The 14,660-nt window shown below is 39.6% G+C and overlaps 1 protein-coding gene across 1 annotated transcript in view; it reads left to right on the forward strand.

Annotated features, from left to right (window-relative positions):
• Window positions 1–14,660, forward strand: part of LOC109529441 (receptor-type tyrosine-protein phosphatase gamma-like) — a 188,494-nt gene that overhangs the window by 163,733 nt on the left and 10,101 nt on the right. The window contains exons 20-26 of the mRNA XM_019892829.1: window positions 1,089–1,224; window positions 2,376–2,522; window positions 6,084–6,177; window positions 8,030–8,106; window positions 8,411–8,539; window positions 11,767–11,913; window positions 13,065–13,207. Coding sequence (XP_019748388.1) covers window positions 1,089–1,224; window positions 2,376–2,522; window positions 6,084–6,177; window positions 8,030–8,106; window positions 8,411–8,539; window positions 11,767–11,913; window positions 13,065–13,207 — 873 coding nt within the window. The remainder of the gene's footprint in view (window positions 1–1,088; window positions 1,225–2,375; window positions 2,523–6,083; window positions 6,178–8,029; window positions 8,107–8,410; window positions 8,540–11,766; window positions 11,914–13,064; window positions 13,208–14,660) is intronic.

Here is a 14,660-nt window from a genome sequence, read left to right on the forward strand (position 1 = left end):
GCTACAGTGAGCAGGTGTAATCACAAACAAATGCACAACAGGTGTGCAGGTGGCAGAGTGAGTGCCTGCCACCTGCTGTCGAATACGGGACATGACATAACTAATGTCCTACAACTACAGCAACTACAATAAAACCCACCAGAAATTAAAGATTATTTTGTCGCTAGTCATTTTCAAAAAAGAGAGTGTCCCTAAGATGATTAGAAGAAGTCTCCAGTTCAACTCAGAACCGAATGAGAATTGAAAGATGCTCCCACGGATGCCTACACCAAAAGATCAGCGATTGGCTCATTTCGTTGTCAATCAAAAAGAGATTCAGCCTCAGACAGATCATCCAATCATCATGCAGAAAAGCTGAACGGGGCCAGCCGATACACGGCCATTGTCCATAGAATCCCAGAGGCGCTGAGCGTCCGGTGGGCGGGACAAAACCACTTATCCAATGACTCTTCTCATTTCAATGCATTGGGACAACGGGCTCTGAACTCTCAAGACGCCCAGCGTCCGCACTGTGGACGATCACCGTCCACACAGTTTAAAGCACAGTGAAGCTGCGGGAATGAATGAGAAGAGAGCCGCGTCGTAACCAATCATAAGAAGCTGATTCAGAACAAAAGTTGAGCGCGTTGTAGCGCATATTTCGTCAATGACATGTACACACAATAATATGTACACACATACCGTATATTTGAACACTTATTTTTTGACATTTTCAGGGAAGCTTAGCTTCCCTTGCAGTCTTAGAGCAATCGCCTCTGATATATATACACACTACAGTATATTGTACAATATTTGCGGATTGTATTTGTACATACTGCAATACAACTACTTACTACTACTAGTTACCACTATCTCCAGTGTTTGTTTCACATGTGCGTCATGACATGTCAGTTTGTCATGATCTTCAATTCACAAAGGCAAATATTGTCACTTGATAGCAAGCTTGTTTTTGTGTTAGACAATTGTTTTAAACAAAATCAGTCACTTTGTTTTTCCACTTACCAACTGGCATTGCAAATGAGACACACATTGAAATAATTATCCTGCCTTTGTACTCTTGCTTTCCTCTGCTTTGTATTGTTTTGCAGTGCGGGAGTGGGTCGCACGGGAACGTATATCCTTATTGACAGCATGTTGAAGCAGATCAAGGACAGGCGCACTGTTAACGTACTGGGCTTTCTCAAACACATACGTGCTCAGCGCAACTACTTAGTACAGACTGAGGTTTGTATGTCTCTTTGCTTCAGGAAAAAATGTTTGCCGCAATACGTATTTGGACAAAAATTTATTCATATTGTTGAAAGTGGATTTACCATATGTCGCACTTAAATCCATTAACAGTTCCATTCTAGCTCTTGTTTTCATTTCAAACAGCATATTTTAAGTGTTGGAAGGTGTACAGTATATTTAGAATATTCGTAAACTCAGTACGTTTCAGTATTTTTAAGTCCAGTGGTACCTCTACTTACTAACGTCACTTCATACGAAATTTTCAAGTGACGAAACGCCTCAACAGGAAAATATTGCCTCTTTGTTACGAAAGAAATTTCAAGATACAAAAGATAAAAATACAGGATGGGCTGCTGCTCGCAGCTCCGAGTTTCCTGAATGCAATATACTTATAGCTGCTCTGCCATCGGCTATTGCATCATGGCATCCCATTGGCTAAGCGGGACATCTACCGAATGTGTGTGCGCGTGTAGATAGACTGATATGTGTCTATGCAGCGGCCTCGTCAATCGCCTCTCGGGCCATGAGGTGTTACGATCGTTTTACATAAATATGAATCACACAGAAAAGGTTTTCACCAGTCGGGCGATCGCTCCTTATGCTGAAATTTGCTTTGGACATTTTTGAAGGAATGTTAAAAGCCGACAAAAGCAAACGTCCTTGGATCAGGTCGCCAGGCAAAAAACACTTCTGAGAGAGAACATGCCCTAAAAAGGGCAAAACCGATGAGCACGCAGTTAAAAGTTAAATGACCATCATTTTTATTTTTTACTGTACTCTATTCTTTGTTTTTTTACATTATGCACAACTCTCATTTGTTGTGCAATAATCTAATTGTAACATGTATTTGTGACATATTTTGATGCATTTTTATGCTTTAGAAAACATTTATGTCTGAATTTTGGGGGGCTTGGAACGGATTAGGGCATTTACATGGAAAACGCGTCTCTACTTTCAATTTGAAAATTTCTTCCAGAACCAATTAATTTCCTAAGTAGAGGCACCACTGTAGTTGTTCGGCCATCGACTGTAGTTTTACATTAAGATGGTGTATTTTGCAAGCTGCTTATTGAGCAAGTAGAGATAATGAATGTAATTGTTTGACAATGCAATGTGATGCATCACATTTTGCTTGGTTAATTCAGGAACAATATGTATTCATTCATGATGCCTTGGTGGAAGCCATCTTGGGCAAGGAGACTGAGGTTGCAGCCAGCAAGCTTCATCACTACACAAACACCATCAAGACACCAGGACACGGTGGTCGGACACGTGTGGAAAAACAGTTTAAGGTGATGGGACAAATCATTTCATGTTCTATATGTATACTCAAATAGCACATTTAGATGTGATGATTTATATTTTATACTGATATTGTTTCTTACATTATGCATTAATTCACTTGAAATATTCCTGCCATTACCGTTAATACAAAATGTACATAATCTGCCAACCTAACATGATTAAAGAGTCATCCAGTAACCGAGCTACCGAAAGAAAACAGAAATAGGTAAGCAGAACGAAAAATCTGTTGAAACTAGAGTGATGACAAAAAGACCTCCCAATATGACATTTAACATTAGCTACCCAGGCATGGTTATCTTAGTAGGGTAAATGCAATTGAAACAAAAACAATTCCGATTAAAGTCATTTCAAAAATTGTCAACATTATATGCTTTATTTCTATTACTTAATTTGGAATAAGGCAAGTTAAAAAAAGTTGTTTACATTTCCACCTATACTACAAACTTGGCTGGACTGCATGGACTGAGAGTGCTAAACCAAATAGGTTATAATAAATTATGCAATCTTGACAGGATTTAGACATTTAAAAACTAATAAAAGCACCTCAAAATCAATTCTGTAACACAAGGGAAGCCAATGCGGCGATTTGAAAACTGGTCTAATGTGTTCCTGCCCTCTGGTCCTTGTCAGGACTCTTGCGGCTGAGTTCTGGAGTAACACTAAGGTTGAAATAGTCTTTTTAGGAAAACCAGAGAACATGGCGTTACAATAATCTAAGTGACAGGAAATAAAAGCATACATCAGCACTTCCTTGTTAGCCTGAGAGAGAAAAGGGTGGACTATGGCTCTATTCTTGAGATGATCAAAACCAATCTTATTTACATTTTTTTAAATGACGAGTAAAACTAAGCTCAGAGTCAAAAATGGCACCCAAGTTCTTCACACACTGTGAGGGTTTAAGATACTGTAGTTTTGGTTCGAGTTTCTCTTTCTGATCTTCAGGGCCAATAACTAAAACCTTAGTTTTGTCCTGATTGAACTGTAAGAAATTCTCTGCCATTCATGACTTAATATCTAAAATACAATTTCAAAAGGTAGACACGGCAATATACAGTTGTGTATCATCAGCGTAGCTGTGGAATCTTCAGTCTGTTGTGTTCTTCCACATGATTGTTTTCTTTTCTATTCCGTGTTCCCGAGTCAAACAATAAAATAGCTCAGTCAACATTGCAGATGAACGCTCTCCTCATACAGCTTGTTTTTTTTTTTTTTTGTTTTTGTTTTTTGTGTCCATGTAAGGTTTCAGATCTCTGACCGGCACTTTTATCTGCAATTGAAACGTGTGCGTGTGAGCTTTGCTCACTGTTAACTTTATCGTGTGTCATCACTCTCCTCAACTCCAAACCATAGTCAGGGGGGAACTGACTCTTGAAATAGTCTTTTTAGGAAAACCAGAGAGCATTGCGTTACAATAATCTAAGTGGCAGGAAATAAAAGCATACATCAGCACCTCCTTGTTAGCCTGAGAGAGAAAAGGGTGGACTATGGCTCTATTCTTGAGATGATCAAAACCAATCTTATTTACATTTTTTAAATGACGAATAAAACTAAGCACAGAGTCAAAAATAGCACCCAAGTTCTTCACACACTGTGAGGGTTTAAGATACTGTAGTTTTGGTTAGAGTTTCTCTTTCTGATCTTCAGGGCCAATAACTAAAACCTTAGTTTTGTCCTGATTGAACTGTAAGAAATTCTCTGCCATTCATGACTTAATATCTAAAATACAATTTCAAAAGGTAGACACGGCAATATACAGTTGTGTATCATCAGCGTAGCTGTGGAATCTTCAGTCTGTTGTGTTCTTCCACATGATTGTTTTCTTTTCTATTCCGTGTTCCCGAGTCAAACAATAAAATAGCTCAGTCAACATTGCAGATGAACGCTCTCCTCATACAGCTTGTTTTTTTTTTTTTTTGTTTTTGTTTTTTGTGTCCATGTAAGGTTTCAGATCTCTGACCGGCACTTTTATCTGCAATTGAAACGTGTGCGTGTGAGCTTTGCTCACTGTTAACTTTATCGTGTGTCATCACTCTCCTCAACTCCAAACCACAGTCAGGGGGGAACTGACTGCAGTATGTATTTGGCTTGTTTAATGTAGCGCACCTCTCGGTGCAGTGACTTCAAGCACAGCAGTGAACACCGACACAGACAAATGAACGAGATGTCATTCCATCATCATTCCATCCTATTTTAGCAGCAAACAGTTGGCATTTACGCTTGTAACTGAACGCACCTGCTCCACATACTTGTCCTGACTGCCGCTACTTGCTTTCCCTTAAGGCAGGGGTGTCAATCATACGGCCCACGGGCCGGAACCGGCCCCCAAGGAGGTTCGATCAGGCCCGCAGGATCATTTAAAAGTGAAAAAATGCATAAAAGACACGGAATGAATATTTTTTATAAGGTGCGATTCATGGGGTATCCGCCAGGGGACACACTGTTTTGATCAGAGTAGAAGACAACAGCAGCCTCAGTCTGTCACTGAGACAGACCCAACACAGCAGACGCTATCAAGGACATGTGATTACTTTATTCTTTACACATATAATAGCCCTCTCCTTAGTTTCTAAGGTGTAGGCAGGGATTAAATGTACATTTTATGTGCACATGTGTAAATGGTTTAAAAATTCCTTTCTTTATAAATCGCGTTTCATCTTAAAATGCATTACTATATTTTTCAATACCAATTACTTGTTAAAGTTGTGTGCCTCATACAATCAGTGGGATCAGTTGCAATGCATATATGTGAATGATAAAAGTAAATTGCACATTTGTCTAAGGAAATCTAAGGTGCTTCATGAAATGTTTTGTAAAAGATATGTTCATTAAATTTCAACATTTTCCTAATGTTCGTGTGCTTCTTTACACCAAAAGAAAGGAAAGACATATTATGTTGGTTATTTATAGCAGAGTATGGTATAATTTTAATGGTCCGGCCCACTTGACATCTACTGAGGCCGTATGTGGCCCACAAATGTGAAATGAGTTTGACACCCCTGCCTTAAGTGTTCTCCCCGCCCTGCCAGTGTCCACATCACACACGCCAGTAACGGTTCACTCTGTCATGGGGGGGGGGGGAACACTCCACCCCTCATTTGTCAGGTAAAACATCAGTCAAATTACTTTGTAAACACATGCTAAATGGTCCTGTGAAAACCTATTAAAGCTGAACATGTTCATGAATTCATAAAACCCTCCCGGAAGCCCTGACAGGGTGTAAAAAAGTGGATTTGTCCCAGCAAAACAGGACGCTTGGTCACCCAACCATATTGGAGAACACATGTCTATCTGCAAAAAGTGCACACACAATGTATGCAAAAAAATATTTTGTCATTTTGAACACATTTTGTGCTGAAGGGCATGTTGAAATTCTTAACCTTTGGATCAATAGGCGTCTATTACTTGTCGTGATGTAAGTTTAAAGTGTTTTCACTGGGGTCAGAACGATGTACTGTTAGTTTGAATGTTGTTTTGAATGCATGTTATTTTTGCATTGTTGGCTGAAATTCTAAAATGGTAATGCCACCTTTCTTCCATTATGTTTTTAGTTGATTACCCAGTGCAATGCCAGATTCATGGAGTGCTTCAGTTCTCAGAAGGAGTGCAACAAAGAGAAAAATCGAATTTCCTCAGTCGTCCCATGTAAGTCTTGGATTTTGGTTAAATAATATTCCAGTTATTGCCTGAAGCAGGAACACAAATCCTAAAAGAATGATCAGGGATATGTACCAGCGTTTGTACTTTGTCTATAAGCATTTACATTATGTGAAAATGCTACAAGGTGTACCACTCAACAAAGTTTATTCCACTTGACTAGACCAGACTAGGTGCATTGCATTATGCCTTGGATTTTTCAGAAAAGCAGAACTTGGTGATGCAAGGTAATGCACGGCTTCAGTTTTAATGCAGTGCATTCTGAGACCGTGTAAGGAGTACAGATTACTGTCTTGAACCAAAATAGGTCTCACTCAACATGCTTTACCTGTTCAATAAAGAAGGATTGCTGTCCACATCGTGGTTGCCCTCAGGTGCAGAAACTGAAAGAAAATTTTAGTGAGAATGATGAGTGTAATGTTGAAGTACAATGCAATGGAAAAACCAGGTTGCAGACTATAAAGAGGGTTCCTTGGGACAAGTCTCTGACTGAAATAAAATCATCCAATCCTGCAATGAATCCCATGATAATGAAAAGAACGAACATGGAGATTGATATTAGCCACCCCCATCTTCTATAGAGCGAGGAAGGGTGACTTAAATGGTGGAGGGAGGCCACTATTTTTCCTCAGCAGATGTATGCCAAAAACACCAGTTTAAGTGTGGCTAAAATGTGTACATCCCATATGATTTTTTTTTTTTTTTAACCATTCTAAGTCACATTACCTTAATATACTTTAATACTCAAATGCAAACCTAAACTTTCAACAAGACATGATCATAAACAATTTTTTTCAGGGCAAAAAACTGTTATGCATAAAAAAATAAAAATAAAATTAAATTAAAAAAATGCCGTTCACAGTGTGCTGCTGTGTCTCTGACTCCTCCCCCTTCTCCTGGGGGTGGGGGGTGGGGGGGGGGGGGGGGGGGGGTTTGTCCTGCATGTCAATAAAAATCCTGAAATGTATCGGCCACCTGTCTGACTCCTCGTGCACTTTAAATGACCTGTCAACGATTCTTGTGGAGGGCTCAGGGGGTGGATCGCTGTTTGTGTACTTTTGCGATCAGTGTTGTCGTGACAACTTCAGTTGAAGTCTTTCTTTGGTGGTAGCATCTTCAAGCAAAATAAACACATAGATATGCATTTTAATTCAGTGAACCTGTAATCTGCTTCCAAGTTTACGAGAAAGACTTTCTTGATTTCTGATTTGCCCTTGGTGTTGCTTTGACGTGGCCTCATAGTAGAGGTACTATGTCTGCCTTCTGGTGGTGAATAATGTTATTACAGCAAAAGTCTTATAAGTGCAGTCTCAACTCAACTCAACTCAACTGTATTTATAGAGCACTTTCAAACAGCCATCGCTGCATACAAAGTGTAGTCACAAAAACATTTTTATCAGTTAAAAAAAAAAAAAAAAACTAGAGCCAATCATAATGTGGGCACAAGCAGCATGTGGCCCAGGGAATACCCGTTGCTCATCTCTGTTCTTGAGGTTAGGATGAACATCCAGAAGAATAGCATCAACTGCTCAGATGTAGCCACACAAAGCGTATAAAGATGTATCGAAGATTCACTCGCTTCAGAAATGAGTTAAGGTTCTCAGGACATTTGAATTGCAAGGTTTCAGTTTTACATGTTTCCATATCATCCCCATGTAATTCAATTTGCAAATGAGAACAATGCATTTTGCACAGGGGAAGGGAAATCTCTGTTACTCTGACATGCAAAGTGTCACATTATTTTGACTTCTCGTATTGTACCTAACTTTTCAGTGTTGGTTTACCAAACTCAAATTGCCAATCTGTTTATGGTTTATTTCATTTCTGTCTAATTGAACAGCGGAACAAGCAAGGGTGAGGTTAACCCCTTTGCCTGGCATCAAGGGCAGCGATTACATTAACGCCTCTTACATCATGGTCAGTACTTCCTGTTCTTCCCAAACGCTCCGTTCACACAATGCACCAATGTGAATTCATGTCCTCAACTTGGTTACACACTTAAATTTTGTGTATTCATGATAAATGTGTATCCCCATCCTGAAAAATTTTAGCGAGAGGAAAATAATACTTGTTGCATTGAAAAATAATAATGGAATGCCGTTGTATAGAAATGTCTTTGAAACGGGACTTCACTACAAATGAGTCTTATTTTTGCCATTTTGTGTGTATGCATGTATGTGCATTAGTTTCCCTCTGAATTTATTCTCCCCGCCTCCCACAGAGTTACTACCGTAGTAATGAATTCATCATTACCCAACATCCTCTGCCCCACACCACAAAAGATTTCTGGAGAATGATCTGGGACCATAATGCACAAATCATTGTCATGTTGCCTGCCAACCATGGACTGGTAAGATGCCTTAGGACATAAACATGCACATACAACCATTACAAGTGTTTTGTGATGCAAAACTGAGGAGTGTGCGCAGCTTGTCTGCTTTAGGCCTATTGTTGATAAACTCAAAACTGCAATGTGTTCTTGACTGTACTACAGAACAAGTGCTTACCTCGGATAAACACATTTTGAGTGTCGGGATTAAAATCTTTTTCACCATCGGGTAAATTACAACAAAACAACCCATGTTATTCATTTATTTTTCCTCAAAGCTGCAAAGATGTGACTATTCATATTTAATATTCAAGTCACTTATCGACTTGTGCGCATTAAAAAAAAGGTTAAAAATTATATTGTGAAATTATTAAATGCTTCAGTTCACAATAATAGAAAACACGAAAATACGGTAAAATAGTAAATAGATGAAAAAAATAAGGGACATCAGAATAAGTAAACACACACACACACACACACACACACACACACACACACAAAATGTAAAAGAGAAAACAAATAAATAAATCTGTATTTCATTAAAGTAGAATATCATGACAAAGCTCAACGCAGGACGCTCCATGTCCCAATCTTGTCAGCTAATTTAGGCAAAACACCTGCAGGGATTTTCCGTAGCCTTGAAAAGGTGTCACTCTGGCTTAGGAGGTTTCAGAATCATGGCGAAGACTGCTGACTTGAGGGTTGTGCAGAAAACTGTCAGTGACACCCTCCATCCATAGTAGCCGTTTCATAACAGCAAACTCACCTGACTTGAACCCCATTTAATATATCACTGTGTGTCACACTATTGAAACACAGCTCTAAAATGTTCTCTTTTGTAATCATCGGGTCAATAAAAAGAACATTTTGTTCCATTGAATATTACCCTTTATATATACCGGTATATATATATATATATATATATATATATACACACACACACACACACACACATATATATATATATATATATATAGGTCAAAACTCGCATCTGCTGGCACCATGTTTTTTTGTTTTTGTTTTGTTTTGTTTTTTTTGTTAAGAACAATGCACATTAATCTACACAGCAAAAACAGATCCAAGTTCTTATACTGAAGTTACCGCACTTGCTCTGTGTCATCTCCTTCCCACTTTGTGCTTTTCTCACGTCTCCCCTTTCTGCTCAGCTGAGGAGAAAAAAAAGCCTTCTCATAATTAACTTCAAAGAAGCAACTTATTTTGCGATCTCTGCAAGCAGCCAATCATATTGTGGCATTCTTAGAAGTACAGTCATGCCTCGGTTTTTCGACCATAATCCGTTCCAGAAGGCTGTTCGAAAAGTGATTTGTTCAAAATATGAAACAATTTTACTAGCCCATGATTAGGGGCTAATACACAATGCAGAAATAACAAAAAAAACAGTCAGATTCAAATCACAACAAACACATCTGCTCACAATGAACGTCACACGAGGGAGCGTCATTTCCTAGTGTAAGGAAGCCGAGAGGAGTCTAGTGGCGTATTCAGGTTTGCTTAGTTTGGCCAAAAAATGATTTTCGCTTGTAAATTCAATGTTGGAACATTATTATTGTTGTACATTCCAAGTTTTTTTATTCAGTTTTAATCATCATTTAGAGTAATTACGGTATAATCAATTGTTTTTATTTTTATGTAGAAATTCTTCATTATTAGCATTATTCGTATTTGTTGGTTGGCAGGAAGAAAGGGAGAAAATCATATTGTGCCATGCCTGATAAGGGTTCCAGATATAATTAATTGCAGGCATATTGTTATAAAATTATGTTAGAGAGGAGAAAGTAAAAGCTCAGTGACGTGCATTCAGGCAAGGCAGGTGAGGCTTTGCCTCCCCTGTCATCATGGGAGGAAAAAGAAACGAAATAATAGAATAACACACACATTCATATTTGTCCTCGAGACTATGATTTTGGTGTTAATGTATTTTGACCATTTTATCGTAAAAATCGCAGAAAATTCTGCATTTCCTGCTTAAATAAAGGTGTGGCATGGACATCCATTGTGACGCAAATCCACAGGGAAATTACTTGCCTTGAGGCAGCCAGTACCTCTCAAGGAAGGCGGCGACAGTGAGCAGCCTGATAGCCTGTTATCAGTCAGGTCACGGTGAACCCGTGTGCAAAAGGTAGTGTGCTGTGCGAGCCTACAAGCTGTCATTTCTCACCCTGAAAATGGAGGATTTAATTTCCAAACTAAGAAATTTTTCAAAGCTGGACTTTCCAACAAAGCAGGAAATCATAAATACTGGGAGACCAACGCCAGAACGTTGGGAGTCGGGAAAAGACTGTAAACTACTTGTTCTTTTCAAAGGCAATGCTATACACGTAAAGACTGGCTTTGCGGCTGTGCTATAAAAAGAAAAACGTCCTTCCTGCTTTCGCTGCCTTTTATTCTCAACGAGTGAGTCTGTGTGGAACCATACGGGATTTTGTGACTTTAAAACTTGACAAAGGTCCGTCTGCGTGCCGTGTTCGGAATGATTCTTTCCACCCATGAACCATTACTGGCGTGTGTGCAGCTCCATCCATCCTCCGTCCATCCATTTTCTCCACTGAGTGCCCTGACGATGGTGACGGATTGGCTGTAAAATATCCCACTTGGCTGGGCAGAGGCCAGTTAAGCCCTGGCCTTGTTGCCAGCCATTTAAAGACATGGCAGCTCCTATATCTGCACCCTAGTAATAAAGTGAAGTAGAAATATCTTATCAAGCAATAATCCTTAATAGACATAATAACAACAACAATAATAATAATCATTATTATATTAATTATATTACTGGTAATTGTAAAATGCATAGATGAATAATGGCCTTTTAATTTTCACAATGTTCATGTGATTGGCCCTTAATAGTTAATAACATCATTCCATAATAGTATTGAATGAAAGCAAAACAACTTGTTTCCATGATCAGTTGTTGTTTTGTCATTCTGCCTTTATTTAGGACTTAAACCAGTAATTAATTTGTCAACACTGCTAGTCCATAAGATTACGAAGTACCGTTTAAGATACCTTTATCTGCAGATAAACACATTTTGCGGTAGAATGGTACATATAAATGAACCCTTGCTGCTTGAACCCTAAAAGTGGACATAAGATACAGTATTATAGTTTTCTGTGAAACATATATTAAAAAAAAAAAAAAAAGGTTTATACCTTCATTTAGTATTCAGCTTGAAATAAGAAAATTGAATGGGGAGTAGAACAAGACAAAACATTGTGATTTTCTTCTTCAGGCAGAGGATGAGTTTGTCTATTGGCCCAGTCGGGAGGAGGCCATGATCTGTGAAGCCTTCACTGTCACCCTCATCAGCCAAGACATACTCTGCTTGTCCAGTGAGGAACAGATCAGCATCCATGACTTCATTCTGGAAGCTACACAGGTTGCTTGCGCGCATCTGGTCACAATCAAGCGCTAGTATTCATAAATTGTAAACAACAGTGTTTTGTCTCATACGCTGTATTAGAGGCCACGGTTTTGATTCTGGGCCTGTGTGTAGTTTGCATGTTCTTCCCGTGCCTGTGTGACTTTTCTCCAGGTTTCGTCCCACATTCTAAAAACATGCATGGCAGGTTAATGGAACACTCTCAGGGGTGTCCAAAGTCGGTCCTCAAGGGCCGATGTCCTGCCTGTTTTCCAGCTCTCCCAGAAGCAACACACCTGATTCAAAGAATCAGGATCGTTCTAATGCTGCTTCAGAGCTGGCTGATGAGCTGATCACCTGAGTCAGGTGTGTTGCCACTGAGAGATCTGGAAAACAGGCAGGACAGCAGCCCTCCAGGCTCGGAGCTCGACATGCCTACTTAAATTGTCTTCAGGATTGTGAGTGTGAATGGCTGTTTGTCTCTGTGTGCCCTGCGATTGTCTGGCAACCAATTCAGGGTGTACCCTTCCTACTGCCCAAAGACAGCTGGGATAGGCTCGAGCTCGCTCGTGACCTTTGTGAGGAAAAGCGGATTAGAAAATGGATGCATGTATGGATAACTTTTGGTAAATACATCCTTAAGCATGTCTGTTTCAGCATAGTTAACATATTTGCACATAAAACCAGAGCGCCATGAAAAGGCTCTTTTTTCCCCCCTCAATTCTTTAGCATTATTGATCAAATTATACAATGTATGAAAATACCAAAATACACTGCATGAGTATGATTTACCATGTTCTCCAAGTTATTTTTGCAAAGCTGTTTATGAGTGTTTCCATTGCGGAGGAAATCAGTTTTGTAGGTATAGTATGCCGCGGAAGTTAAATCAGACACATTAGAATGGTGTACCACTGCCAACTGTGACTTATTTCCTGTTAATTTTGTTTACACGGTGTTGTTCTTTCACTCCTGGGAAATCTGAGCAAATAGCGTGCATCTCAAAAACATGCAGTAATGGAAAAATAACAAAACACATCTGGATGTTAAATATTAAACAGTGTAGGCAGGTGGATTGGATATGAGATGATTATTTTTTAACCAGGGCTTGCAGGTAGTCCATTAACACATTTCCTTCTCTCTTGTTGTTTCGCTCTTTGTCTGACTATCAGGATGATTACGTATTAGAGGTGCGACACTTTCAGTGCCCCAGGTGGCCAAATCCTGACATGCCCATCAGCAGCACTTTTGAACTTATCGACATCATCAAGGAAGAGGCAGCCATCCGTGACGGACCAACCATCATCCATGATGAGTCAGTCTATAACCGCTCCTCTTCATTCTACCATCATGTCAACAGTCAAATTTGTATATATGTTTGTTTCAAAAAATAATATTTCCCACACAGGAAGAAGTTTGCTGAATACATTTTCAGAATTCAGATGTTTTTAGCCTAATATTTTAGCATCCGTGCTATATTTGTACTGTTTACAATTTTGGCTGGTGCAAATTTTCTATTCAGATATTTGCAATTTCAACGGTAGATACATTGACTTAAGAAGCTCAGCAAAACATATTGTTCCATTGGCCAACTGATTTAGGGCAGTGCTTAAACGGCACCAGGGTCTAGCTCTCAGGCACTGTCAACACCAATGAAAAAAGGAAATCTACAAATTGTCACCATCTTTATTAAGTGGCAGCCCTTGATTTTTTTTTTCCCTGAAGATGCCTGAGCAAAGTGCCCAATTAGACATAATGAAATTGTTCATAGCATTGCTGTTCTTGACAACACTCTGCTCATGTTTATTTATGACAAATAATGAAGTGTATCTTGCGCCTTTAGGAGGAGAAGTGACTAATTGAATGCTTCATCCACTTTCTATGGTGCAAGTCAGCTTGTAGCCACTCACAAACTGTCAGTGAAAGCTCACCCTAATTGACTTCATGCTCATTACTTAGCCGGGCGTGAGCTGTTAGCGTTCCTCTCTGCAACTCTGTCGACAGTGCCGTTAATAGAGGAGGAGACCTCTCCCATGGTTAAGGCAACCCGCTGTCCTCCAGGGAGCCTCACACCAGTCTCAGCTGTCATCCTCATCTGCTTTCACTCACGAATGGATCTTAAAACGCATGAGATAACTGAACTGCGAGTGGCTTTCTTCCCTGGCTGAGCTGCAGATGAAGGGTGTCTTAACAGTGCCACGAGTAACCGTTTTCCCTTTTTTCGTCTCTCGACTTCAATGTTTTAAAAATAAAATAAAAAAGGTAAATAGACCAAGATAACTCAAATAAACCTCAAATGCACTTTTTAAAATTGTAATTTTATTACACCATTAAAAAAACAAAATGCCAAAATGTCATTTCTTTAGCCCGGTAGTCCAGTGGTTAGCACGTCGACTTCACAGTGCAGAGGTACCGGGTTCAATTCCAGCTCCGGCCTCCCTGTGTGGAGTTTGCATGTTCTCCCCGGGCCTGCGTGGGTTTTCTCCGGGTACTCCGGTTTCCTCCCACATTCCAAAAACATGCATGGTAGGCTGATTGAACACTCTGGATTGTCCCTTGGTGTGAATGTGTGTGTGGATGGTTGTTCGTCTCTGTGTGCCCTGCGATTGGCTGGCAACTGATTCAGGGTGTCCCCCGCCTACTGCCTGAAGACAGCTGGGATGGGCTCCAGCACCCCCCGCGACCCTAGTGAGGATCAAGCGGTTCAGAAGATGAATGAATGAATGAATGAATATATATATATATATACATATATATATATATATATA

Source organism: Hippocampus comes, unplaced genomic scaffold (assembly GCF_001891065.2).
Source record: "Hippocampus comes isolate QL1 unplaced genomic scaffold, H_comes_QL1_v1.1 scaffold481, whole genome shotgun sequence".
NCBI lineage: Eukaryota > Metazoa > Chordata > Actinopteri > Syngnathiformes > Syngnathidae > Hippocampus > Hippocampus comes.